Here is a 27,211-nt window from a genome sequence, read left to right on the forward strand (position 1 = left end):
GTTTGCAAACACACGTACACACACACACACACACACTGTGGGTGTGTCATGTTGTTACGTTAACTTCCATTACATAAGACTAAAGTACATAGTCACCGGTCCGGTGGCACGGTATGTTCACACTTCAGAGACATCTGGATCGTATGGGGAAAGGTAAGACAATTATTTTATATTGAGTATATTTAACATTTACTATTTCCTTTATGTATACATGTATTAATTTACTTCATCATTTGGAGCATCTTGGGTGCAGAAGTTTGAAATGCTACTCAAAATATGTGTTTAGGGATGGGTACCGAGTTGAATTATTAAAGACCGTGGTACCGTTAAGCTCCGAAGTTATCGGTCTTTTTATTGGTAGGCTACTACTGGACATTTACATTTTTTATGTCATATGTATTATTGCTACATAAAAATTATATTGCAGTTTTAGTTTCGCCAATTCCGTATCTCTTATACAATACAAAATGTGTCTATGATGTCATTTCGATTTTTCCAATCCAGACGAGAGATCTCTCACCCCCGGCCGTCTGTGTGCGAGGGGACGGGGCGCGTCTATCGTTATTCCCAGCGCCATATAGATAGAACCACACCCACTTCCGCATTACGCAAGGATCGACGTAGCTGGCACACCCGTGAAATCTGAATCTGACAATGAATCTGACAAGCAAAATACCGTCCTTATAAACGCTGCATAATATCATAGACTGTATGCATAATATACAATATCTTTGTCAATATGAATGACGACCACACTTATGCAGTGCTGAGGTAATGTTAATTCATCATTTAATATTAATTCCTGATGGATATACGAGGGATACATTAGCAAACATCTGTATATATAGCCTATATATAATGTTTCGTTTTTTTGTTTGTCATGTAACATGTTAACGTTTATTTAATATTTTATAGACTTTTATAATATGTTATAAATGTCTATTTTAACATTAATATATATAGGCCTATATATGTTTATAAATGAATAAATGTGTGTAGGCCTATATATATATATAAAATAGTATCATTAAATAATGCTAATACTTACACCAGCTGAGATGATAAAACACCAGTAAACATCTGTGTGTATAAATGAATAAATACATGTGTGAGTACATAAGTGTGTGTTTATATATATGTTTATAAATGAATACATGTGTGTAGGCCTATATATATATATATATATATATATATATATATATATATATATATATAAAATAGTATCATTAAATAATGCTAATACTTAGACCAGCTGAGATGATAAAACACCAATAAGACAAAAAACAACTATTCCTGCTTTACCGCGACCGCTATGGCTATAACTGCCGAAGATGAAGTCTATGACGCTAAAGCTACGTTCTTGCGTAATGCGGAAGTGGGCGTGGTTAAATCTAAACTGGGTTGATAGACGCGATAGACGCGGACGGGGCAGTTTACACACACACACGGCTGCTACATGCATGCAACACACACACACACACACACACGCACACACACACACACACAGGGCTGGCCCTCGGCATAGGCAGTATAGGCGAATGCTAAGGGCGCATCAACCCATCGAGGGCGCCAACAATTTGGGGGGGGGGAGAAAAAAAAAATTGAACAAAATAAATACATTTAATTTTCTATTTCAGAACAACACAATTTCCCGATTTTGGATCAACCAAGTACATCTTATTAAACTATGGCACAGACCCCCCCCCACCCCCAATAGAAATCAAGTTGAACTGCCCCAGCCCCAGCTAACATCTTGCCTAGGGCAGCAAATTGGTCAGGTGCTACACACACACACACACACACACACACACACACACACACACACACACACACACACACACACACACACACACACACACACACACACACACACACACACACACACACACACACACACACACACACACACGCGCTCCAATGTGTGGTTAAACTGTACCCGTCTCGATGTGGACAATGCTCGTTGCCAAAAGTGCAATAAGAGTTTAGCATGTAAGGGCAGTAACACGAGCAATTTGTCGAAACATCTTGCAAGAGTGCAGGTGTTATGTATGCTAGCAGCAACACACAGAGTTAACTCAATTATACAAACATGGGTTGATGATTAGAGGTAACTTTATAATGTTTGATCTTGTAAAAAAAAAAAGTAATGATAAACCTGTGAGTTGGATGTAGAAAAGTCAGAATAAATATAGATGTTTTTTATTTTATTTTTTTTTTAGATTGAACTTAGTAAAAAACTGTAAATTATTGTGTCCTTCCAAAAATTACTTTTTACTTATAGTGAAAACTACCCTTGGATGATGGGATGGTTGACTAAAAGCTTTGGGAATCCAAAGTAAAACATATAATAAGTGCCCTGTATCAAGATTGATGCAAAACAAGTGACATTTGACCTTTTTAGAGAGATTTAGCAAAATAAAGTCCACCTCTGGGGTCATTTGGGTGGAAATGGGCGCTGTTGCCGTTTCTCTGGAACCCATTGGTCAATTTTGGAGATTGACATCTCTTTGTAACCGTTAGAGCCAATAGAATCGAAGGCGAATAAACACACATACACAAACGCACCAACGTTACCATTGTGAAGTGGGGGCTATGCGCATGCAGTTTGCCTGAAGCGAAACCTGTGTAATGCTCTGAAATCTGAAAACTTAAAAGTAGGTTTATTGCTGATGGATTATCAGAAATCATTTCAAAGGGACACAGACACATTGGATTAACCTATGGATTAACCTTCAGTGGCGTTTTTATCATTTTAATGCCATTGAAGACCACTTTTGACCAGACAACGACCAAGTTAAGCCATTTTGCCGTGTTTGCTACCTAGCGCCATCTGATGTGATGTCTGTTTTTGTTTATAAAGTTGCGAGTTCTCATCATGGAGTGATGATCTAGATACCTATCGATTCTGTGTCTTCTCACAATGCTATTCGATATGTTGGATGTGCAGCTATGATAAGTAATAAGGGTGTTATGAGTGAGTTTCTGTACAACCGCCGTTAGCATTTTTTTGCTCGTGGCTAATTCCGAGGCTCAGCGTTAGCTTTGTGGTTTATTCTGCAAAAAAATAAAAAGAATGATCAGTTAGCTGAGTTTCTTTCCGTTACATGGATATAACACATTCATAGCTTATTAAATATTAAGAAGCCCTCAGACGCTGTTTCCTACAGATTATGCATTTTTACACCCGGGGGCGGGTCGATGGGGTTCAACAGGTTAGGTAGGGTAGGTAATTCACTTCAGAAGCACTTTTTGTTATATTCCATGGAATGCTCTTAACATCTCGATAGCAATGAATAAGTGAAATGCTTTGACAATAAATATATACAAATATTTCATCTGTGAAAGCTGTGGCACTGTAAAAAGCACTGTAAAAATCTGCAGATAATTGGATGGCCTACCTGCCTGTCAGTCTTCCATCTCGTGCACACACTTATCTCGGGCCCTCATTGGTCATGTGTGCGTTCGTGTGTGTTGGAGGAGGGGCTCTGTAAGGAAGTCTGAAGGAAGGGGCAGATTTTTTCCCGGTTGTGTTTCAAATTCTAGCGCACTCAAGCTGGTTTCTCCATTCTTACCTACCCTACCTTTAATTTTCCTTTTAATTTTTTCAAAAGAATCGATAAGGGTACCATTAAAGGACCGGATTGATAAGCGATAAAAGTAGTAATACCGTTACAACCTTAACGATACCCATCCCTATATGTGTGTGTATGTATTTATGGTTTTAAATATATGTGTGTATATATATATATATATTTATAAAAAGGTTAAGGTGATTTACAATCTGTGTGTATACCGTTGCTGCAGGAAACTAAGAGTCCAAGATGGCGAATGGACCGCCCCTGTCAACTGTCACACGCTCCCTCTCACTGTTGGACGTTCTCCATCCAAATCAGTTTGAAGGGAAGTCTTTCGATCCAGAAATTCTTGAGGAGACGGAGGAACACTTTTACAGGGGGGCCCCACCCGAATGGTTAAACTTTCACATCAGTGAACAGGCAGAGTTAGATGGCACCGGATCTCCTTTCATTAAACGAGATGGATACGATAAACTTGAAAAGCAAATTCACAAGTTGAGAAAACACCCTGGAATATCAACAGTTAAACTGTTCCACCAGCCAGGATGTGGGGGGACCACACTGGCCATGAAGGTGTTGTGGGACTTTAGGAAAACTTTAAGGAGTGCTGTTTTAAAAGGCTCAACCTCGGACATCACAAAGGTTGCAGAGGAGGTGGTCCACCTTTTCACAGCAGGCAGTCAAGGCGACCAGAAGACCGTGCTGCTGTTGGTGAATGGTGTGCAAGTTTTGGAAGATCTACAAGTAAGCATTATCAGGACGATTGCTAATCAGAAGATAGTCACCGGTATGCCTGTGGTGGTTTTACTCAGCTGTATTAGAGAAGATGCAGATTTAAAGAGAGATGATGTCTTCCTTCAAGAAGTGCTTTCTGACTCAGAGAAGAATCATTTTAATGACAAAAAGGCAGAGCTCAACAGGCAGTACGGTGATAAATGCAAAAGATTCCATGGCTTTAACATAATGCAAAGCAATTTTTCTGAAGCTTACATCCGGGAGGCGTGCTCCGTATTCCAAACCATCAAAGAAACAGGAATACAAGAGAAAACCCAGCTTGCTGCCTTCATTTCCTTGCTGAACGCATATGTACCAGACTCTTATCTCCTTGAGTCTCAGTGCCTGGATGTGTTCAAACATGCCAACTACAGCCGTAGTGACATATCACTGGAAGACATGCTGGACGACTTAAGCCATCTCATTATCACTAGCCAACAAGGTGGTTCTGAAAAAAGAGTCCGCATGGCCCACCCTCTGATAGCACAGTGTTGTACTGAATTGATGGCTGAAGCAGGTGTGACCAGAAGTCACACAGCAAAAAACCTCTTGACATGTTTGTGCAGAGATGAAGTCCCTCGATCTTTGGCTGCTTTTGTCAAATACATGCTAACCAAAAGAAGACCAAAACAAAAAGAATGCAGTGCTTCAGATTCATTTTCTCGACTGATTCTACATACTCAAACAAAGGAGGACAACTCTCAGTGTATATCACTTTTAGGGATGGCAACAAATATGTTTGATCAAAATCCGTTTTTTCCACAAGCACTTGCCCGTTTTCATTGCATAGTACTAAGAGACTACGATCAGGCAGAAGTGTGGGCAAAGGAGGCGAAGCAAAGAGAACCCAAAAAGTCAGTTGTTGCTGATACACTTGGCCAAGTCCATAAGAACCGTTTGAAGAACCTGAGGCAACCAGCCCAACCAGGACACATTTTGGCACTTGCCTTAAAGGCCATTCAAGCTTTCGAAGACGAAGAAAGACTTGCCAAAGATGAAGTTGGGACAAACGTGAAAATAAATGTCCATGACTCACGTTTCTTTAACAGCAGAGGGATGTTTGGTTTCCTGCAGGTCTGCAATCTTGTGTATGACCTACTTGTCCGTCAGAACCCAACTTGGAGAGGAGTTCTCACGAAGAAGATGTCTTTGTGCTCGGCCCTGCCATCTCTTGGAGATCGCTCACTTCTAAGATTCAATGATCTCATATACAGACTAAGAGATGCAGTGGAAAAAAAATGTGCTTTTCTTGACGGATTTCTGACTTACTCCAAGCCTGACATAAAGGAAGACGATCCAGAATACATTTCAAGACAAACCTTGGCTTGCTACAGGAAGTATGTTGGAGACTCCACATTCAGCCATTTGAAAGAAAAAGGTGCTGATCTGATCCAGAAGCTTAAACTCAAACAGGCTGGCACCACTACGGGAGTCCTCTCATGTCTTGACAGAGAATGCACTGAATCAGACCTAAAGGAAATAACTGCATTGTGGGAGGAAATCTGTCTTCATAAAGATCCGGACACAGCTAGGGTCAACAACATCTTCGCTCATATCATGTTGAGAAATATGGGAGCACCAGAGTCTGATTGCAAACATTTAACTGCATTCAAACAGGAAATGGTCCTCACGGATAAACCTGAGGACCATATGTTAGCCCTTCTCTTGCACTGGCCTACAGACAATGAAGACACATGCATCCTTGACCTCAGTGCAATGATTAAGCGTACGCAAGACCTGTATAAACAAGCATATGCGAAACACTTTCGCTCAAGGTACCTTCGCCCTCTGTTTTTCCTCGGAAAAGGTCAAGAACTGAACAGGATAGTTCACAGAACTCTCCTAGAGGAGTCGGCTCGTCAGGGCGATTGGGTGACAATGCAAGATTGGAGCGATGAGAAGATTTTCCAAGATCCATGGGTCAAAGAACACCTTCTTAAAGTTCAAGGGGAGATACGAGAGTACAGACTCTTTGCAACTGTTGATGGGAAAGAGATCGAGGTGGTTGCAAACCTCCGAAACAGCCTCTGGAGAAAACGCAAGGTTTCCTTCTACCTTGGATTCACCATCAAAGGTCCTGTAGCCTTTGCCATCCAGACTGAAACTGCAGACACGAAGGGTAAGACACTATAACTCAAGCATAACTGAACATCTATCTGGCCATTTTAAATATAGTTCAAGTTGTAATTCCCATAATTCGAACATGAAACAAAATGGATGATCATGGTAAACATTTTGATCATTCAGTAACAAATTGACAAATTGCATTGCTTTTATGTACTCTACATCATTATAAATGAATACAAATAACGTCATGGTCACTTCATATTTCATGTGTTCTTTGGTGACAAAGGTCATTGTCATTGCGGTGTTCAACACTAATTAAATCATATTACAATGCACTGACCCCACATGATGGAAAAGGGTTAATTCCCCCGAATCATAAATACACTTTCTTCTTACTTTTAGTGCTATTAATCAATTGTGGTGTGAGAGAAATCAGCCAAAGACATATTCCTTTCCTCTGTAATGTAATGAAACTAGATATAGAAAGTGACAAAGAAGTACATTTGAAATAACTCAGCAGCAAAGTCTCTTTCTATAAATAATGAACTGGTTACCCATGAGGATAGTCCCCTTACCTTGTTTCAATCACATTTGACTCTATCCAAGAGAAGGTAGATGTTTATAAAGTTGATATCTCCAACATTCGGCAAATAAACCCAAAACAACAATCTGTATTGATAAATAGAACTACAGCTAAGACGACGAATGTGTTGTTTTTTTGGAGGTCCCTTTAAGGAAGTACAGCAATGTTTGAAAGGTCACCTATTGTGCAAATCCACTTTTTCATGTATTTTATACATAAACATGTGTCTCCTCTGTGTAAAGAGAGTCTGAAAGTTTCAGGAAAAAACAACCAGGATTGTGACTCTTTTTTTATTTCAGGAGACTACCAAAATAAAAGCGCTGATCATTAACAAGGTAAGCAAGCAACTTTGGATTGATAAGGGATTTCTTGATGAAGAATTTAACACATAACTAGAAATTCTACTTTTTTTTCCTTTGCTTTTTTCCCCAGCATTTCGTGGATCGCCATCAGGCAGCTCTGATAAACACGGTGAGCGATAAAGGACCTTTCCTGGATTAACACAAGGAAAATAAGGTGATCTCTGAGACCTTTGATATGAGTTGTTTCGACAGGATGAAGAGTGGGGGGGGGGGGGGGGGCTCTTGTTTCTGAGCTTCAGGGATCAGGATAAAGTATGGGAAAGAAAAAGGTCGTATTGTTCTGGACGATTGAAGCATCTGTTGTAAAAATCAGTGCCACGGTACAGCTTAATATCATCAGCACTGAGAAGACCAGAGTGACGATATGTTGCTCCTTAAACTTTTAAAAATCACCTATTTTAGTGATTTATTTGTGGATTTGTAAAACCCTCAAAGTCATAAGACTTATTTTATTTTTTTATATATTTTTTATATGTTAATAATTCATTATTCTTTTATTAGAGCGTTTTTTCAAGGCACTCAAAGCGCTTTACAACTACACATTACACGTATTAAACATATATATCTTTCTTTCCACATTTAATTTCTTTCTTTGAAATACTATTTTACTCTTATCCAAATAGGTGATGTAAACCCAATGTTGTTCAAGTTTAAAAGAGATTATAATGTTGAAATACTTTATTTTTTATCTATCAGTTCTAAAGCTTTTGAGAGTAGATTAATTCATCAAAGAAATGAGAGAAAGAGATGACTTTTGATGTGTTATTGTAACGTGCTTGACTTAATGTATATAATGTTTGTATGACTAATGAAGAGATTGAAGTTTTTTTGTTGTTTTGGTTCTTTAATGGCGAAAAAATTGTATGTCGTTGAAATGTTAAAAAAAGTAAGTAACTGTAATTTGAGCAGTAAATATGACAATGTCTTGCGTTGTAAAAAAGACTTGGTTTTATTGTCTTCAAATTGTCACAAAAGAAAGTCAAACATGAATGTGTACAGTTCTTTTTTTATGCAAATGATCACCTTAAACAGCAGTGAATAAATACAAGCAATTAAACACAGGTAACCAGATCTAACATGTGAGTGACGAACAGTTTAAGAAGTCAGGAAAGTGAAAGTGGAGAAGGTGAGTCTGGGGTCCTAGTGGCTGATCTTCGCCTTGAGACCCTCGAGTTCAGGACGGCCCTTGAAGCGAGTTTTGTAATCTTCCTCTGTGTGCTGAGAGGAAACAGGAAGAGAAATCATTAGTGTGAGATACCTTCATTACAAAAAGCAAAACATTCCTAGAAATGTTCTCCTTATTTATGTTACTTGAATGGACCCTTACTTTGTTAATGATTGTTTTGTTTTGTTTTTTGTAAGATGCCAACTGTTTTTTTTTTTATTGGATCTATACTGTATTTGCACCATTCAATGTTATTGGCTCAAATAAGGTTTGTAAATGACTCTTGATTAATAAAGTTTTTAAAAATAAATAAGATTGTTTCTGACTCTAATGAAGACTTGTGTTAGTTAGGGTATGCATAATGATTAGGTGTTTCATCTGGGTTCATATTTTTTAAATTTGGGTTTGGACACTTATCTCCGGAAATTTTAAATGTTTTACAAACAGACCTACAATGTCAATTTGCCTACAGTGAAATTAGGAAAATCAAGACATTTCTAGAGTTATTTAAAATAAGATTAGATGTACTTTATTAATCCCAATTTGGGAATTTTCTTTGACTAAAATGTGTGTAATTGTCCGCATTATTCCCAGCATAGCTTCAGCATAATGTGACTAACTCACCTCCTGCACCGACAGCTGCACTCCCTCTGGTTGATTCTTCAAAAGAACCTCCAGGAAAATAGGACACATGGTGGCGTTCAGACTTCTTAACTAGAAAGACAAACACAGTTCAAATGTCAGATTTTAAAATACCGGAACAAGGCATGCATTACTTGAGTGAAAGGAAAACCTGAAGAGTTGTACCTGCACGACTCGGTTGTGAGTCTTCAGGAAGGAGTCCACAGACATCTTGGTGCCTTGCTCCTGCATCAGCCAGACCTCGGTGGTCTTGGTTTGCAAAGCATAGCTGCGTGAGAAAAACAATTACAAAATATATATAATTAAGGCATCTTTCTATTGTAAACATCCTTTTGTGCTTTACAATTGAAGATTCAACTTTAATGACTGGATTACAGTTGGAAAAATGTGGCTTGTCACTTTTTGTAAGGGATAGACTACTTTGCTATTTTACAGAAAACGTATCTTTAGATTATAAATATACAGAACCAAACTTATAAGTATTGTTACGTGCTTTCAAATGAACTAACCCAATAAAATATATCTTAGAAGCCTCCAGTTTATCCTGATGAAAGCTTTTATTGCTCCAAGTGGTTCATTCAAATGATTTATATATATATATGAACAACAATAATACAAATCACACTAAATATGATTTCCCTAAACTCAGGGATGCAAACACAGGTATGGTGAAAAAAGAGAGAACTATTCGAAGCAGAAAAAAAACAGCGTAATATACCGTCTGACAAAGGCCTGTGCTATAATGCTTCAATTAACTGGCTATTCTTTATAATATACTCAGATCAGTAGGAGACAGAGATGTTAAGTTATAAATCAAGGGGTTTTACTATTATTATTTACAGGTAGATATTATCGAGGGCGTAACTTTGGTTTAAGAAGTGGGGGACACACAAAACAGGGGGTCCTCCGCAATGAAACATATCTATTATCATTATATACAATGAGAGTGCAAACTTATCTAGTATCCTATCCATATGAACCTGTTTATTTGTGGGGGGACCTCACCTCCTCTAGGGGGGTCCGGGGGCATGCTCCCCCGGGAAGATTTTTTTCTTTAAATTGAAGTTAAATGCATCAATCTGGTGCACTTTGAGGGCAAAATTAAGAGATGTATGGATACATCTCTCAACACTCATATAAAACAGAACTGTATAATGCTTCAATTAACTGGCTATTCTTTATAATATACTCAGATCAAGAGGAGACATAGATGTTAAGTTATAAATCAAGGGTTTTTATTATTATTATTTACAGGTAGATATTATACACTTTTGACTTTAAGGGTTTTTCTTCTTCTTCTTTGCTTGCACAAGTGTTTCTACTGCTTTACGTCTAGCAGCATTCCGTTGCTTAGCTGCATGTCTCAACCTTGCTTCTTTCTCCTCTTGCTGTGCTGTCCTCTTGCTCTCTTGGGAACTTGCACATGTTTTCTTGAAGCCATACTCCACCTGTCTCCTCCCTTTCTCCATAAGCCTCTCCTCTCTCTGTGCTTTATCCCTTCTTGCAGCAGACCTCATGTTGCGGCACAGTGTTCTGTCAACTGGTCCAAACTTTTCGTCTTCTCTCTTAAACATCATGGTGGCAGTCATGCCCCTAGACTTCATGGCATACTTTGCTGTCTGAATTGCATCGAGCGTGGCAATGTTCATTCTTGAGCTTTTAGGGTCAAGAATATCTCCCATTAAGTTAAATGAGGACTCCACCATGGGCCCATGGAAGATAGAAAGAGCACCTCTGATAACCCCACTGAGAGCTGGATATTTCCCTGTGCTCATAACATGAGCCCACCACATGACCATGTTGTCTCCCTCGTGATACTGTGCCAGTGTTAAGTCAACGTTGTATCTGATTATTTCCTGGGTGATGTCACTCTCTGGAGGAACTAGGTGTTGCAAGATTCTTGCCAGCTTCATCAGTTGAGTCCCTGCTTCTGAATGGCCCCTCACAACAGGATCAATAGAGGACAAGGCTTGTAGGGTCTTACTTTTAAGTGGCAATTTGACCTGCATGTACTTGCCACAAGTCACATATGCCTTGGTCACCTTTTCAAAGAAATCCTAACACAAATACAAAACAAAAACAAAAAACACTTTGATGAATATCCTAAGTTTCATGCAGCACAGTGCTACGTTTCTCAATACTAAAGCTATCAGTGAAATGATGGCCTGCACTAGTCAACATCAAGCAAAACAATGTTTAAATAAGGCATGCAACAATTATTCATACAAAAATGACTATGGTAAAACCCGAGATTTGGTGTAAGAATAATATTCAAATGTATGTGAAATAGTGAGAGGTGTGCTGCCTTTGGGTTAACCTGGCCTCTTTCCACCAGGACTCTTTTTTACTTTAATATAACATTACCTAAATACTAACTAATCTATTTCACACACTAACCGGGTGTTTTCGACGGGCTGCTTCCAGGTTTTCTGCCACTTTACCAATATAGGGCTGGGAATAAAGTGTCTGGTTGGCCAAGTCCAATTCTGTCAATGCTTTGGGCGAAATCTTCAGATGCTCTGGTTTGATAAAGCAAGCCAGGAAGTTGACAAACACTTGAAGCTGCTTGTCATGCAGCTTGTGGACCAAGGTTTGACTTTCCTTAAATGCACAGAAAGGGCACGTTTCAGTAAATACTGAACCATCTTTTGTTTATAAAATTGCAATATGCATGTTATTTCTATATGGTGTGTGTTATATACACTGTATATACAAAAAAACACTCACCTGGAAAACCATCACATACTCTTTTAGTATTGGCAGTACACTGAGGTACACACTGAGATGCAGGTCCACTTTTTGGATCTCAAACCAGATCTTCTTTACCACTCGGCTCTTCCTCTTCTTCCCCAATTCAGTCATACCTACCAAAAGAAAAACAAAGATAACACATTTTATTATAGTATTAATAACTTTCTCAGAAACAGGACATTCACAATTTGAGTTCCTTGTTTAAACTAATATACATACCTTTCTTACTGAGGTCTTGGTGCACAAATGTGATCCTTCGCTGTGCTTTCTCGCTGACATGGTAGTCTTCATATAGCTTCTGCAATGGATCCTGGTAGAGAGCTTTGTCCTCTTTCCCCATGAAACCATAGTACAGGACCTTGTACACAGGCAGCAGTCTTTTTGTTTGCATCCCAACGTCATACGCAGACAACCAACGGTGGGAGACAAACCTCCTGGGATTTGTAGCAGGTATGTCCATGTATTCAGCGATTTCTTTCAGGTACATGATCTGCAAATAAAGACATAAGTCATTTTACAAGACTAAGTGTCACACAACTCAAAACATTAGAGTAAACACGGGGACAAACTCAATCTATCACTTAAGCTAAAATCAAAATTGACATTCAGTTACCTGATCTGATGCCCACAGGTGGTCAGTATGGAGATCTGTAAACAGCTGCTCCAAGTAGTTCTCAAAGGGCTCTGCAAACTTCTTTGCAGCATTGTGCACATGGTGACATGAATCACCATCAACATCAAGAAGCGTTTTACAATCAGGGATGCAAACACAGGTATGGTGAAAAAAGAGAGAACTATTCGAAGCAGAAAAAAAACAGCGTAATATACCGTCTGACAAAGGCCTGTGCTATAATGCTTCAATTAACTGGCTATTCTTTATAATATACTCAGATCAGTAGGAGACAGAGATGTTAAGTTATAAATCAAGGGGTTTTACTATTATTATTTACAGGTAGATATTATCGAGGGCGTAACTTTGGTTTAAGAAGTGGGGGACACACAAAACAGGGGGTCCTCCGCAATGAAACATATCTATTATCATTATATACAATGAGAGTGCAAACTTATCTAGTATCCTATCCATATGAACCTGTTTATTTGTGGGGGGACCTCACCTCCTCTAGGGGGGTCCGGGGGCATGCTCCCCCGGGAAGATTTTTTTCTTTAAATTGAAGTTAAATGCATCAATCTGGTGCACTTTGAGGGCAAAATTAAGAGATGTATGGATACATCTCTCAACACTCATATAAAACAGAACTGTATAATGCTTCAATTAACTGGCTATTCTTTATAATATACTCAGATCAAGAGGAGACATAGATGTTAAGTTATAAATCAAGGGTTTTTATTATTATTATTTACAGGTAGATATTATACACTTTTGACTTTAAGGGTTTTTCTTCTTCTTCTTTGCTTGCACAAGTGTTTCTACTGCTTTACGTCTAGCAGCATTCCGTTGCTTAGCTGCATGTCTCAACCTTGCTTCTTTCTCCTCTTGCTGTGCTGTCCTCTTGCTCTCTTGGGAACTTGCACATGTTTTCTTGAAGCCATACTCCACCTGTCTCCTCCCTTTCTCCATAAGCCTCTCCTCTCTCTGTGCTTTATCCCTTCTTGCAGCAGACCTCATGTTGCGGCACAGTGTTCTGTCAACTGGTCCAAACTTTTCGTCTTCTCTCTTAAACATCATGGTGGCAGTCATGCCCCTAGACTTCATGGCATACTTTGCTGTCTGAATTGCATCGAGCGTGGCAATGTTCATTCTTGAGCTTTTAGGGTCAAGAATATCTCCCATTAAGTTAAATGAGGACTCCACCATGGGCCCATGGAAGATAGAAAGAGCACCTCTGATAACCCCACTGAGAGCTGGATATTTCCCTGTGCTCATAACATGAGCCCACCACATGACCATGTTGTCTCCCTCGTGATACTGTGCCAGTGTTAAGTCAACGTTGTATCTGATTATTTCCTGGGTGATGTCACTCTCTGGAGGAACTAGGTGTTGCAAGATTCTTGCCAGCTTCATCAGTTGAGTCCCTGCTTCTGAATGGCCCCTCACAACAGGATCAATAGAGGACAAGGCTTGTAGGGTCTTACTTTTAAGTGGCAATTTGACCTGCATGTACTTGCCACAAGTCACATATGCCTTGGTCACCTTTTCAAAGAAATCCTAACACAAATACAAAACAAAAACAAAAAACACTTTGATGAATATCCTAAGTTTCATGCAGCACAGTGCTACGTTTCTCAATACTAAAGCTATCAGTGAAATGATGGCCTGCACTAGTCAACATCAAGCAAAACAATGTTTAAATAAGGCATGCAACAATTATTCATACAAAAATGACTATGGTAAAACCCGAGATTTGGTGTAAGAATAATATTCAAATGTATGTGAAATAGTGAGAGGTGTGCTGCCTTTGGGTTAACCTGGCCTCTTTCCACCAGGACTCTTTTTTACTTTAATATAACATTACCTAAATACTAACTAATCTATTTCACACACTAACCGGGTGTTTTCGACGGGCTGCTTCCAGGTTTTCTGCCACTTTACCAATATAGGGCTGGGAATAAAGTGTCTGGTTGGCCAAGTCCAATTCTGTCAATGCTTTGGGCGAAATCTTCAGATGCTCTGGTTTGATAAAGCAAGCCAGGAAGTTGACAAACACTTGAAGCTGCTTGTCATGCAGCTTGTGGACCAAGGTTTGACTTTCCTTAAATGCACAGAAAGGGCACGTTTCAGTAAATACTGAACCATCTTTTGTTTATAAAATTGCAATATGCATGTTATTTCTATATGGTGTGTGTTATATACACTGTATATACAAAAAAACACTCACCTGGAAAACCATCACATACTCTTTTAGTATTGGCAGTACACTGAGGTACACACTGAGATGCAGGTCCACTTTTTGGATCTCAAACCAGATCTTCTTTACCACTCGGCTCTTCCTCTTCTTCCCCAATTCAGTCATACCTACCAAAAGAAAAACAAAGATAACACATTTTATTATAGTATTAATAACTTTCTCAGAAACAGGACATTCACAATTTGAGTTCCTTGTTTAAACTAATATACATACCTTTCTTACTGAGGTCTTGGTGCACAAATGTGATCCTTCGCTGTGCTTTCTCGCTGACATGGTAGTCTTCATATAGCTTCTGCAATGGATCCTGGTAGAGAGCTTTGTCCTCTTTCCCCATGAAACCATAGTACAGGACCTTGTACACAGGCAGCAGTCTTTTTGTTTGCATCCCAACGTCATACGCAGACAACCAACGGTGGGAGACAAACCTCCTGGGATTTGTAGCAGGTATGTCCATGTATTCAGCGATTTCTTTCAGGTACATGATCTGCAAATAAAGACATAAGTCATTTTACAAGACTAAGTGTCACACAACTCAAAACATTAGAGTAAACACGGGGACAAACTCAATCTATCACTTAAGCTAAAATCAAAATTGACATTCAGTTACCTGATCTGATGCCCACAGGTGGTCAGTATGGAGATCTGTAAACAGCTGCTCCAAGTAGTTCTCAAAGGGCTCTGCAAACTTCTTTGCAGCATTGTGCACATGGTGACATGAATCACCATCAACATCAAGAAGCGTTTTACAATGGTTCTGTCTAATTCTTGTCTCCAGTCCTGACTTGCTGCCTCGCATCACATTGCATGAGTCTAACATTATGCTGACCAGGTTTGACCAGGGAATATCTTTTTCCTTAAAGAAGTTGCAGATGAGCTCCTCCAAGCTGGCAGCATTGACTTTAACAACTTCCAGAGAACCCAAATGTTCCACCACAACATCCTTCAGCTCTTGGTCAAAGTAGCTCACAAGCATTGCAAGCACCTTTTTATTACTGCTAGATGTACTCTCATCTACATTAAGAGAAAAGGGATACTTCCTTAAGTTGGAGAGCGTTCTCTCAGAGAATGTGTGGCCCAGACCATGCACCATCTTGTAAGAGGCAGCGGTTCGTGACAGTTTCATCCTACTAAGTGCTATTTTGTCTGCAGCCAGTTGTTGACTCAGTTCAACTAGGACAGGTGCAGTTGAGAGAGGTAGGGAATGTTCAGCAATAACAGCCAGGACCATTGCCTAGAAAACAGATTAAAATATATGAGATTACTCATTTCAGGAAAACAAATCTAATTTAGCTACAACGAACCTTCCTACTGACAGCACCTTTAACTTAGCATTTGCTCTAAAACAAAAAGCTCCCCCAACATTGCACAAAAGCATTAGGACAGTTGTGTTGGCTTGGCTACTCTTCTCTCCACACACACACACACACACACACACACACACACACACATACCTCTGCATTGGATATGCGATCACACATAGGTACTGGTAGTGTAGGCGCTATCCTTTCCCTGATCTTGTCAGCTGCTGCTTTGGGGGTTGCTGGGAATGGGCTCTTTCTGAGGAGCTGTGCAACACTTTGTGTTTCTGTGATTGTGGTCACTTTATGTTTGTGAATTTCTGTCTGACAGTGTGCCAACAGGCCATGCACGCCCCTGCTGCCATAATTAATTTCTTTTGTGCACAGAGTGCATCTAGCACATCCTTTTTTGTCAACTTTTTTGAAAAAGTCTGACAGTGGGAATGTGTGTTTGACTGACTTCACCTCAATTGTGACATCTAGCTTTAGCCATGACCACTTCCAGCTGGATTTGCAACCTGCATCCAGCTTTTTCACAACAAGTGCATCACTTTCCTCAAGATCTTTCATTCTGAAAATGAATGCAAATTAGAGTTGGCACTAAGGTTAAGTGTCCCCATTATTAAACACTCATTAGACTCATGGCTAGGCCTCTAAATCTTATTCAATATCAGATATGGCTACTTCAATACCAAACTAGTAAACTACACAGCAGTCATGTGTTCATTTCCACAGTGCACAGGAAAAATATGACTAAGTATTAAGCTCATGTCGTTTATGTTGATCAGTTTGACAGAAATATAGTTCAAGTATAAAATTACCGCGTGCGTAATGCTAATTTATTTTAGCGCGTTGATCGCTCTTATATGTTATTATTGAGCTTACGGAGTATTTGCCAAATTAAAATTAAAAGGGTGTACACGTTTGGAATTGTACCTTAATAATTAATGGAGTCATTTGGAGTGAAATTGCCGATTTAATCGGAGGGCCGATCACCTTTAGGTACAAATAAAGCTTATATAGCCTACAATACATTACATTTCATTTAGCTGACGCAATACAATTAGCTGATGCAATACAATTGTATTATACAAAAAATACCATTTATATATAGTCTATGGTAAAAATACATAACATACATGCACTTTAGAGCTAATGATGTTATAACAGCCAACAGAAAAATGTACTTACATGCGGTGCTTGCGCAACTGACTGGTGCAGAAGTGCGAGTCATTTGCGCATGACTGATGTGCAACAACATGTGACTCCTGTTTGTCTTCTGTTGGTTGCTTGTTAGCAAGCAGACCCTTCACGCGATAGCAGAGCGAACAGGTACAGGAGGCGTAGAGCGAGGGATCATTTGTCCACTAGTCATGCTCGCGGATGGATACAAAAATATACTTTGGCGGCCGTTAATAGGCTATACGTGGGCGGCCCGCCCAAGTAAAGTCTATGTTTTGAAGAGAGAAGTTGTCCGTCAGTCCATGAGTCAGACCCCCCCCCCCCCCCCCAAACAAAAACTCTTCGGTTCTCCACGAATTACACAAGTCACCCAAATCAGCGTTAAAAAAGCGGGAGGCGCCGAAAAGCGACTAATTTGCATGTATGTACAATGGTTCTGTCTAATTCTTGTCTCCAGTCCTGACTTGCTGCCTCGCATCACATTGCATGAGTCTAACATTATGCTGACCAGGTTTGACCAGGGAATATCTTTTTCCTTAAAGAGGTTGCAGATGAGCTCCTCCAAGCTGGCAGCATTGACTTTAACAACTTCCAGAGAACCCAAATGTTCCACCACAACATCCTTCAGCTCTTGGTCAAAGTAGCTCACAAGCATTGCAAGCACCTTTTTATTACTGCTAGATGTACTCTCATCTACATTAAGAGAAAAGGGATACTTCCTTAAGTTGGAGAGCGTTCTCTCAGAGAATGTGTGGCCCAGACCATGCACCATCTTGTAAGAGGCAGCGGTTCGTGACAGTTTCATCCTACTAAGTGCTATTTTGTCTGCAGCCAGTTGTTGACTCAGTTCAACTAGGACAGGTGCAGTTGAGAGAGGTAGGGAATGTTCAGCAATAACAGCCAGGACCATTGCCTAGAAAACAGATTAAAATATATGAGATTACTCATTTCAGGAAAACAAATCTAATTTAGCTACAACGAACCTTCCTACTGACAGCACCTTTAACTTAGCATTTGCTCTAAAACAAAAAGCTCCCCCAACATTGCACAAAAGCATTAGGACAGTTGTGTTGGCTTGGCTACTCTTCTCTCCACACACACACACACACACACACACACACACACACACACACACATACCTCTGCATTGGATATGCGATCACACATAGGTACTGGTAGTGTAGGCGCTATCCTTTCCCTGATCTTGTCAGCTGCTGCTTTGGGGGTTGCTGGGAATGGGCTCTTTCTGAGGAGCTGTGCAACACTTTGTGTTTCTGTGATTGTGGTCACTTTATGTTTGTGAATTTCTGTCTGACAGTGTGCCAACAGGCCATGCACGCCCCTGCTGCCATAATTAATTTCTTTTGTGCACAGAGTGCATCTAGCACATCCTTTTTTGTCAACTTTTTTGAAAAAGTCTGACAGTGGGAATGTGTGTTTGACTGACTTCACCTCAATTGTGACATCTAGCTTTAGCCATGACCACTTCCAGCTGGATTTGCAACCTGCATCCAGCTTTTTCACAACAAGTGCATCACTTTCCTCAAGATCTTTCATTCTGAAAATGAATGCAAATTAGAGTTGGCACTAAGGTTAAGTGTCCCCATTATTAAACACTCATTAGACTCATGGCTAGGCCTCTAAATCTTATTCAATATCAGATATGGCTACTTCAATACCAAACTAGTAAACTACACAGCAGTCATGTGTTCATTTCCACAGTGCACAGGAAAAATATGACTAAGTATTAAGCTCATGTCGTTTATGTTGATCAGTTTGACAGAAATATAGTTCAAGTATAAAATTACCGCGTGCGTAATGCTAATTTATTTTAGCGCGTTGATCGCTCTTATATGTTATTATTGAGCTTACGGAGTATTTGCCAAATTAAAATTAAAAGGGTGTACACGTTTGGAATTGTACCTTAATAATTAATGGAGTCATTTGGAGTGAAATTGCCGATTTAATCGGAGGGCCGATCACCTTTAGGTACAAATAAAGCTTATATAGCCTACAATACATTACATTTCATTTAGCTGACGCAATACAATTAGCTGATGCAATACAATTGTATTATACAAAAAATACCATTTATATATAGTCTATGGTAAAAATACATAACATACATGCACTTTAGAGCTAATGATGTTATAACAGCCAACAGAAAAATGTACTTACATGCGGTGCTTGCGCAACTGACTGGTGCAGAAGTGCGAGTCATTTGCGCATGACTGATGTGCAACAACATGTGACTCCTGTTTGTCTTCTGTTGGTTGCTTGTTAGCAAGCAGACCCTTCACGCGATAGCAGAGCGAACAGGTACAGGAGGCGTAGAGCGAGGGATCATTTGTCCACTAGTCATGCTCGCGGATGGATACAAAAATATACTTTGGCGGCCGTTAATAGGCTATACGTGGGCGGCCCGCCCAAGTAAAGTCTATGTTTTGAAGAGAGAAGTTGTCCGTCAGTCCATGAGTCAGACCCCCCCCCCCCCCCCCCAAACAAAAACTCTTCGGTTCTCCACGAATTACACAAGTCACCCAAATCAGCGTTAAAAAAGCGGGAGGCGCCGAAAAGCGACTAATTTGCATGTATGTACAATGGTTCTGTCTAATTCTTGTCTCCAGTCCTGACTTGCTGCCTCGCATCACATTGCATGAGTCTAACATTATGCTGACCAGGTTTGACCAGGGAATATCTTTTTCCTTAAAGAAGTTGCAGATGAGCTCCTCCAAGCTGGCAGCATTGACTTTAACAACTTCCAGAGAACCCAAATGTTCCACCACAACATCCTTCAGCTCTTGGTCAAAGTAGCTCACAAGCATTGCAAGCACCTTTTTATTACTGCTAGATGTACTCTCATCTACATTAAGAGAAAAGGGATACTTCCTTAAGTTGGAGAGCGTTCTCTCAGAGAATGTGTGGCCCAGACCATGCACCATCTTGTAAGAGGCAGCGGTTCGTGACAGTTTCATCCTACTAAGTGCTATTTTGTCTGCAGCCAGTTGTTGACTCAGTTCAACTAGGACAGGTGCAGTTGAGAGAGGTAGGGAATGTTCAGCAATAACAGCCAGGACCATTGCCTAGAAAACAGATTAAAATATATGAGATTACTCATTTCAGGAAAACAAATCTAATTTAGCTACAACGAACCTTCCTACTGACAGCACCTTTAACTTAGCATTTGCTCTAAAACAAAAAGCTCCCCCAACATTGCACAAAAGCATTAGGACAGTTGTGTTGGCTTGGCTACTCTTCTCTCCACACACACACACACACACACACACACACACACACACACACATACCTCTGCATTGGATATGCGATCACACATAGGTACTGGTAGTGTAGGCGCTATCCTTTCCCTGATCTTGTCAGCTGCTGCTTTGGGGGTTGCTGGGAATGGGCTCTTTCTGAGGAGCTGTGCAACACTTTGTGTTTCTGTGATTGTGGTCACTTTATGTTTGTGAATTTCTGTCTGACAGTGTGCCAACAGGCCATGCACGCCCCTGCTGCCATAATTAATTTCTTTTGTGCACAGAGTGCATCTAGCACATCCTTTTTTGTCAACTTTTTTGAAAAAGTCTGACAGTGGGAATGTGTGTTTGACTGACTTCACCTCAATTGTGACATCTAGCTTTAGCCATGACCACTTCCAGCTGGATTTGCAACCTGCATCCAGCTTTTTCACAACAAGTGCATCACTTTCCTCAAGATCTTTCATTCTGAAAATGAATGCAAATTAGAGTTGGCACTAAGGTTAAGTGTCCCCATTATTAAACACTCATTAGACTCATGGCTAGGCCTCTAAATCTTATTCAATATCAGATATGGCTACTTCAATACCAAACTAGTAAACTACACAGCAGTCATGTGTTCATTTCCACAGTGCACAGGAAAAATATGACTAAGTATTAAGCTCATGTCGTTTATGTTGATCAGTTTGACAGAAATATAGTTCAAGTATAAAATTACCGCGTGCGTAATGCTAATTTATTTTAGCGCGTTGATCGCTCTTATATGTTATTATTGAGCTTACGGAGTATTTGCCAAATTAAAATTAAAAGGGTGTACACGTTTGGAATTGTACCTTAATAATTAATGGAGTCATTTGGAGTGAAATTGCCGATTTAATCGGAGGGCCGATCACCTTTAGGTACAAATAAAGCTTATATAGCCTACAATACATTACATTTCATTTAGCTGACGCAATACAATTAGCTGATGCAATACAATTGTATTATACAAAAAATACCATTTATATATAGTCTATGGTAAAAATACATAACATACATGCACTTTAGAGCTAATGATGTTATAACAGCCAACAGAAAAATGTACTTACATGCGGTGCTTGCGCAACTGACTGGTGCAGAAGTGCGAGTCATTTGCGCATGACTGATGTGCAACAACATGTGACTCCTGTTTGTCTTCTGTTGGTTGCTTGTTAGCAAGCAGACCCTTCACGCGATAGCAGAGCGAACAGGTACAGGAGGCGTAGAGCGAGGGATCATTTGTCCACTAGTCATGCTCGCGGATGGATACAAAAATATACTTTGGCGGCCGTTAATAGGCTATACGTGGGCGGCCCGCCCAAGTAAAGTCTATGTTTTGAAGAGAGAAGTTGTCCGTCAGTCCATGAGTCAGACCCCCCCCCCCCCCCCCCAAACAAAAACTCTTCGGTTCTCCACGAATTACACAAGTCACCCAAATCAGCGTTAAAAAAGCGGGAGGCGCCGAAAAGCGACTAATTTGCATGTATGTAAACTATAGAAAACAAAAAGCCCAGTGTCAATGATAAAATACCAGATTTAACTGCATCAATTATAAGCAACATCCATGCTAGACTCATATTTGATCATCCTAAAACACACACACACACACACACACACACACACACACACACACACACACACACACACACACACACACACACACACACACACACACACACACACACACACACACACACACACACACACACACACACACACACACACACACACACACACACACACACACACACACACACACACACACACACACACACACACACACACACACACACACACACACACACACACACACACACACACACACACACACACACACACACACACACACACACACACACCTGAATGTCCTCACCAGTCCAACACTTTGATGCCCAGCCGGTTGCAGAGGTTGTGGATGTGCTGGGAGAAATGCTCCACCACCGTCATGTCGTAACCCGACACATTGACGTTCAGAGTGGCGTACGTCGTCTCCGTCTCCACGACGATCTCCTTCATCTGCTGCCTGTCCCTCTTCTTCTTTGGCTGAAAACAACAAAATCTAATTACATCAGACATTTAAAATGCAGTTGTTTTCCAGCCTTATGCAGATCAAACACACTGAAGTGTAGGGTAAACATTTGAGTAAATGTAAATACTCAAACTGTGATGACCTATTCAGAAAATGCAGCCTCACAGACTGTTGAAGTCATTTGCCTTTTAGGTCCAACAGAGGGCGCTCTATACATTCACTATTTCCTATTGACCTACCACTTAATTAAAGTGGACCTATCATGCTATATTTGAAATATATATTGTAGGGCCATACCTATATAAAACATGTCTTTGAATATTTTTTTTTCAAAATACCAAACAGATCACCCATTGTAGCCATGCCTCATACTGCTCGTACCCCTCTTTTGAAGCCCTGTTAGAGAAACGCAGATCTTGGTTCCTTAGCTTGAAAAAACTAAAATAAGAGGAGGCGGAGCTAATGCCTGATCAGAAATCTACCGGAGATAAAGTTAAAATCTGCTGTGATAAAACGCCATCCTGTTCTAAACCACATCAAGGATTATTTCTGAAACAGTATGGAGCTCAAATGCTTTTTCTCTTGCAGGTTTACCACAAGGTGAGTTACTTTTTTTATGTCCTGCTTTTTAAACAAATGTGCTCTACAGTACAGGTTAGCTCTGAGTGTTAGCGAGGCTTGCTAATGTAAACAAAGACGAGATTACGTCCAAAACACGTCAGGCATTGTTTCTGATAGCAACTTTCTGCGGGTCCGTTGACAAATTTACGTCAGTTCGGATGGAATCTGTATCCGCTCGTTGTACACCCGTTTTTAAAAGATTTGGGTATGGAGGAAAAGAGAGGGTTTTATTTTCTGACACTGTGAGTTCCCCGACGCACCGGGGACACATATTTATGTATAAAATACATCAAAAAGTGCATTTTGCATGATAGGTCCCCTTTAAGCTAGGACATACATTTACAATTTGCCCAAAAAAGAAAGTATTTGATAAATAAAGTTTGGTGTTTGTATTATTTTCTTCTTTTTTGTACTATTGCATGTTAACAATTACATTTCAATGGATTTTTGAGGAAAAAAGTAGCATTTACCATCAGCAGGAAATCTCGTTAATCAATTTATGTTTCCTCACAATCTCATGTTTTACACTTTATACTTGTACATTTGTAAATGAAGATCTAAAACTTCACCGTAACTACTGTCATCTCAAATATAAAAAATATAGGAGTTTTGAGTGTCAGTTAGTTAGTCAGTTTTATGTCAAATATTTATCCGTGATATTATTTGATGTCTATGTTTTCCTTGTCTATTCATCAGCGTTGGCTGTTTAAAATGTGTGCGATGTAATTACAATGCTCCATGCTTGAAGGAAGTAAAACACTTGTGTGCAATATGTAAATTGGAATAACTTTCCCTTTTGTATTTTAACTATTATGTGCATGCCCTTTATCTAACAGTGTTTTATTTGGTGCCTCTATCTTCACTTCTGCTGTAACAATGTCCACTAATAAAGGAATTCTGATTCTTGCACATATATAATGTCACTTTTCAACAAAGAAAAAGGAACCTGCCATTAGAAGTTATTTTCTACAGCCTTACATGAAAGGTCTGGGTTTCTGGAAACTATCTGCATGATCTCATTAATGCACCTACAGCTCATTTAGAGGCATAAACTATTCTTTCTAAAATGAAATCCAGTTTAAAGAGTCGTACCGGATCTTTGGGTAAAAGATGTCTCCACCTCCCGATCCCGTGCGTGGGCATGGATTTATATTGTCTCTCGTTTACAGAAGCTGAGGGTGAAGAGAAAAAACGTCAATTTAATACATATTATGTAAACACATGTCTACAAATGACTTAAAGTTCATCAAAAATAACGTTGTCTACATACTAAGTGTATTCATTGTAGTCTTTGAAATACTCACCCCAAACAGGATGCTGGATGGATGGCGTTGCTCTGTAATCACACAAGTATTAGTTAGAAAACGGTATTAGATTTAAAGAAAGGGATCATATCACTGTTCTTAGGAATAACAAGATGATAGAAATAACAACTGATGGGTGTACACCTGCAACAAATTGGATAGTTGCCTTTCAGTATAACTTTAGATTCTTATTTTTTTTCCATTTCTTATATTGGTGATTCCTGCCAAATTAGGTGGCTTAGATATTTGTTTTTAACTTCTGATTTACTTATCGTTTAATCAGATCATCTCACCCCACTTTTGTTGAGGTGTTTGACGTAGATATCGCCGCCAAACTAAATCTCAGCAGTTACTTAAATGCTTAAAAAGGGACCATAACCAACAAACACGGCAACAAAATAGAAAATAATAGACAAGTTGAGAGGAAATGTTTGAAGTCTAAGGGTAAAATAAAAAAGGGTTTATGTGAGCTTGGGATCTACGAATGTTGTCATGAATGATCACAGCCGTCAGTAAATTTGAGTTATGCGAATTTGAAAGGACTTACCTGCATGTTGTTAGTGCTTGATTAAACACAAAGGCCTGCTGGGTGGCAGACGCCTGCAACTGGAACAAATAATATCATCAGCTACAACATAGCTTTCTCTATATTCTATTTTTAACTAATTTTGAATACAAAATCCAGGTATGTTTTAATGCCAGACACACTGGCAATATTTGCTGAAATCACATGATTGTTATGCTACTTATTAAAGTATTCTGGCAGTACCATACTACCCAGTACTGGTATAGATATGCTGTTGGTTAAATTAAGATTTTATTATTGTATAAATCACGTTAAAAGCTAAATACACTGCCAGGTTACATGTAACAATGCACAATGTAACCTAGTAAATGCAGATTACTGGGTTTTGGGGTGTATATCCTCAGCTGTAGTCTATGGCCAGCTTGTTCAATTGAACATTAAAAATTGATTTAAATGAACCAATTTGTATTAGATAATCCCTTGACGTTACCAAACTGGTTCTAACTTTCAACGTTTTATATTTATTTTTGTTTTTCACTGATGGTTGAAGACATTTTCAGCATTTTTGTTTAAGGCCATCAAGCACTGGAATACTCTTCCAGTTGAACTTAAAACCTGTACTGATTTTAACTCGTTTTCCTATGGTGCAAAAAAAATGATATTAAGCAACCAGTCATGCCAACATTAATTACACTGTAATCTGAGTTTTTTTTATTTGAACTGTATTGTCATACTATATCTTAGATATTTGATTTAAGTGTATTTGAAGTGTACAAAGTATTATGTTCGTAACCTGTATTTAAATCAGGCTTTATAATTATTTGAGTGACCGAGATCATGTAAGTGTATTTCAAGTGTACTATGTATTAATGTATTGAGCTGCACTTAAAATCAGGTTTTAAAATTGTTTGACTGATAGAGATCATGCAATGTTATTATTTGTTTATTGATTGTTATGAACCTGTCTGAGGACCACAGATGGAAATTAGCTATTAGCTATAATCTGGCATATTGCATCTCTTCTCTTTGCTGAGATTATTGTTTTTGCATGCATGGTCCTTCTATAAATAAATACAAATACAAGATATCAAAGCCATTTAAAACCCCCTCCTATCGGGTTCGGGTGAAATTTGACCGATTTACTACATCAATCATAAATCTTGTGTTTTACATTCGATTTCTTCATGGTCTTATGCTATTCTCAACAGTAGGCATTTGAACTTAAACCACGGCTGATCCCTACTTTCATTGAATTAAGAGTGGTTTAGTCAACTTTATAACAACTATTGGTGTTCCTGGTCAAAAATGAATGGGTAACCCTAGATATTACACAACCAAAAACAACAACCATGGACATTTTGGAAAACATTTTCAGCGTCTATTCTTTGTATATTCACTGCAGAATGTAAACCAGTAGTTTGAGACATTGTTTAAATATTGATATTGTATGTATTAAAAAGTGGTGATGATTAATGGTTGTTGTGTTAATGTTAGAGCAGTTACAACGTTCTTATTATACATCCATGGTTACAACAGACACCAGAACGCGACAGGACGGTTAATCGAACTTGTGCTCAGGGTGATTAATCGAGAGAAAAACACCCGGTAATTCAAGTTAAATCTGCACAGAAGCTCACAAACACACCCGTGTAAAACAGTAAATGTTAACCCTGGTTTGATATGGAATTAATGTTAATGTAACAGTCAGATACAACAACAAAAAACTGAGCTGAAAGTATCAGAGCTGCAGCTTTGACCTCTGTGAATAAACTCAACATTTAGCAGAGAACATACAACCAGAATAATATAATAGTTACCTTTCGAAAGACCGCGTTCATAGCTCGAACTCCTTATGTCTGTGTTAAAAGACAACACACGCTTGATGTTTGCTTAGATTAAATGTTTGTTAAAAGCGTTAAAAACACATGATATGCTGCTGCCGGAAGTGTGCACCAGAGATGAGTCCGTCCGTATTTGTGTCCAGAACGAGGGTTCCGGGACAGGAATCACGTTCGGACTTTCTCATGAATTTTGTTGCTTTATTTAATGTCATTTAAAGTGGAATCACGTCATATGCTATCATATATATTGACTTATCTATGTATGTATTATGTTTACATTGTGAATCAGTTATGTTGTCTTTTTGTGCATGATAAATTGTTGTTGTTAAATAAGGCTGGCAGTGAAAATA

General features: G+C 39.2%; 6 protein-coding genes across 7 annotated transcripts; 1 reads left to right on the forward strand and 5 right to left on the reverse strand.

Moving 5' to 3' along the window:
* On the forward strand, window positions 1-8,839 carry LOC307031900 (sterile alpha motif domain-containing protein 9-like). Of its 2 annotated transcripts, none has more exons than XM_079669476.1 (4): window positions 1-153; window positions 3,805-6,468; window positions 7,299-7,334; window positions 7,432-8,839. In XM_079669476.1, the coding sequence occupies exons 2-3, from the start codon at window positions 3,822-3,824 to the stop codon at window positions 7,328-7,330; spliced, it is 2,679 nt and encodes an 892-aa protein (XP_079525602.1). In that variant the 5' UTR covers window positions 1-153; window positions 3,805-3,821; the 3' UTR covers window positions 7,331-7,334; window positions 7,432-8,839. The 2 variants fall into 2 exon arrangements, with proteins under 2 accessions (XP_079525602.1, XP_079525603.1); XM_079669477.1 differs by lacking the exon at window positions 1-153 and adding an exon at window positions 185-771.
* LOC307031905 (large ribosomal subunit protein mL48-like) lies at window positions 8,287-27,009 on the reverse strand. The gene is made up of 8 exons (XM_079669482.1): window positions 26,838-27,009; window positions 25,042-25,100; window positions 24,495-24,526; window positions 24,283-24,362; window positions 22,414-22,583; window positions 9,334-9,436; window positions 9,151-9,240; window positions 8,287-8,579 (listed from the first exon to the last, which is right to left on the reverse strand). Exons 1-8 carry the CDS (start codon window positions 26,856-26,858, stop codon window positions 8,502-8,504), a joined length of 633 nt encoding a protein of 210 aa, XP_079525608.1. The 5' UTR covers window positions 26,859-27,009; the 3' UTR covers window positions 8,287-8,501.
* LOC307031903 (uncharacterized protein) lies at window positions 10,382-12,677 on the reverse strand. Its single transcript, XM_079669480.1, has 5 exons — window positions 12,533-12,677; window positions 12,139-12,409; window positions 11,896-12,032; window positions 11,566-11,769; window positions 10,382-11,225 (listed from the first exon to the last, which is right to left on the reverse strand). Exons 2-5 carry the CDS (start codon window positions 12,404-12,406, stop codon window positions 10,446-10,448), a joined length of 1,389 nt encoding a protein of 462 aa, XP_079525606.1. The 5' UTR covers window positions 12,407-12,409; window positions 12,533-12,677; the 3' UTR covers window positions 10,382-10,445.
* Window positions 13,243-16,655, reverse strand: LOC307031901 (uncharacterized protein). The gene is made up of 6 exons (XM_079669478.1): window positions 16,238-16,655; window positions 15,394-16,017; window positions 15,000-15,270; window positions 14,757-14,893; window positions 14,427-14,630; window positions 13,243-14,086 (listed from the first exon to the last, which is right to left on the reverse strand). The coding sequence occupies exons 1-6, from the start codon at window positions 16,652-16,654 to the stop codon at window positions 13,307-13,309; spliced, it is 2,433 nt and encodes an 810-aa protein (XP_079525604.1). The 5' UTR covers window position 16,655; the 3' UTR covers window positions 13,243-13,306.
* Window positions 17,574-19,605, reverse strand: LOC307031906 (uncharacterized protein; the record flags this gene model as incomplete). Its single annotated transcript, XM_079669483.1, has 3 exons — window positions 19,444-19,605; window positions 18,406-18,823; window positions 17,574-18,179 (listed from the first exon to the last, which is right to left on the reverse strand). Exons 2-3 carry the CDS (start codon window positions 18,820-18,822, stop codon window positions 17,574-17,576), a joined length of 1,023 nt encoding a protein of 340 aa, XP_079525609.1. The 5' UTR covers window position 18,823; window positions 19,444-19,605.
* Window positions 19,605-21,772, reverse strand: LOC307031904 (uncharacterized protein). Its single transcript, XM_079669481.1, has 3 exons — window positions 21,611-21,772; window positions 20,573-20,990; window positions 19,605-20,348 (listed from the first exon to the last, which is right to left on the reverse strand). Exons 2-3 carry the CDS (start codon window positions 20,987-20,989, stop codon window positions 19,665-19,667), a joined length of 1,101 nt encoding a protein of 366 aa, XP_079525607.1. The 5' UTR covers window position 20,990; window positions 21,611-21,772; the 3' UTR covers window positions 19,605-19,664.
* Window positions 27,010-27,211: the final 202 nt, after the last annotated feature.

Source organism: Notothenia rossii (genome assembly GCF_949606895.1).
Source record: "Notothenia rossii genome assembly, chromosome: 3".
NCBI lineage: Eukaryota > Metazoa > Chordata > Actinopteri > Perciformes > Nototheniidae > Notothenia > Notothenia rossii.

Excerpts from the sequence above, each read along its gene's own strand:
- LOC307031900 (XM_079669476.1), top strand. The coding sequence starts at position 3,822 with ATGGCGAATGGACCGCCCCTGTCAACTGTCACACGCTCCCTCTCACTG. Across the intron at positions 6,469-7,298 it reads TGAAACTGCAGACACGAAGG|GAGACTACCAAAATAAAAGC; the intron begins GTAAGACACTAT and ends TTTTTATTTCAG.
- LOC307031903 (XM_079669480.1), bottom strand. The coding sequence starts at position 12,406 with ATGTACCTGAAAGAAATCGCTGAATACATGGACATACCTGCTACAAAT. Across the intron at positions 12,033-12,138 it reads CCAAGACCTCAGTAAGAAAG|GTATGACTGAATTGGGGAAG; the intron begins GTATGTATATTA and ends TTCTTTTGGTAG. Across the intron at positions 11,770-11,895 it reads AGTATGTGATGGTTTTCCAG|GAAAGTCAAACCTTGGTCCA; the intron begins GTGAGTGTTTTT and ends TGTGCATTTAAG.
- LOC307031901 (XM_079669478.1), bottom strand. The coding sequence starts at position 16,654 with ATGAAAGATCTTGAGGAAAGTGATGCACTTGTTGTGAAAAAGCTGGAT. Across the intron at positions 15,271-15,393 it reads ACCTGTGGGCATCAGATCAG|ATCATGTACCTGAAAGAAAT; the intron begins GTAACTGAATGT and ends CTTTATTTGCAG. Across the intron at positions 14,631-14,756 it reads AGTATGTGATGGTTTTCCAG|GAAAGTCAAACCTTGGTCCA; the intron begins GTGAGTGTTTTT and ends TGTGCATTTAAG.
- LOC307031904 (XM_079669481.1), bottom strand. The coding sequence starts at position 20,989 with ATGAAAGATCTTGAGGAAAGTGATGCACTTGTTGTGAAAAAGCTGGAT. Across the intron at positions 20,349-20,572 it reads ATCGCATATCCAATGCAGAG|GCAATGGTCCTGGCTGTTAT; the intron begins GTATGTGTGTGT and ends TCTGTTTTCTAG.
- LOC307031905 (XM_079669482.1), bottom strand. The coding sequence starts at position 26,858 with ATGAACGCGGTCTTTCGAAAG. Across the intron at positions 24,527-25,041 it reads CAAGCACTAACAACATGCAG|AGCAACGCCATCCATCCAGC; the intron begins GTAAGTCCTTTC and ends GTGTGATTACAG. Across the intron at positions 8,580-9,150 it reads TGCAGCTGTCGGTGCAGGAG|CACACAGAGGAAGATTACAA; the intron begins GTGAGTTAGTCA and ends GTTTCCTCTCAG.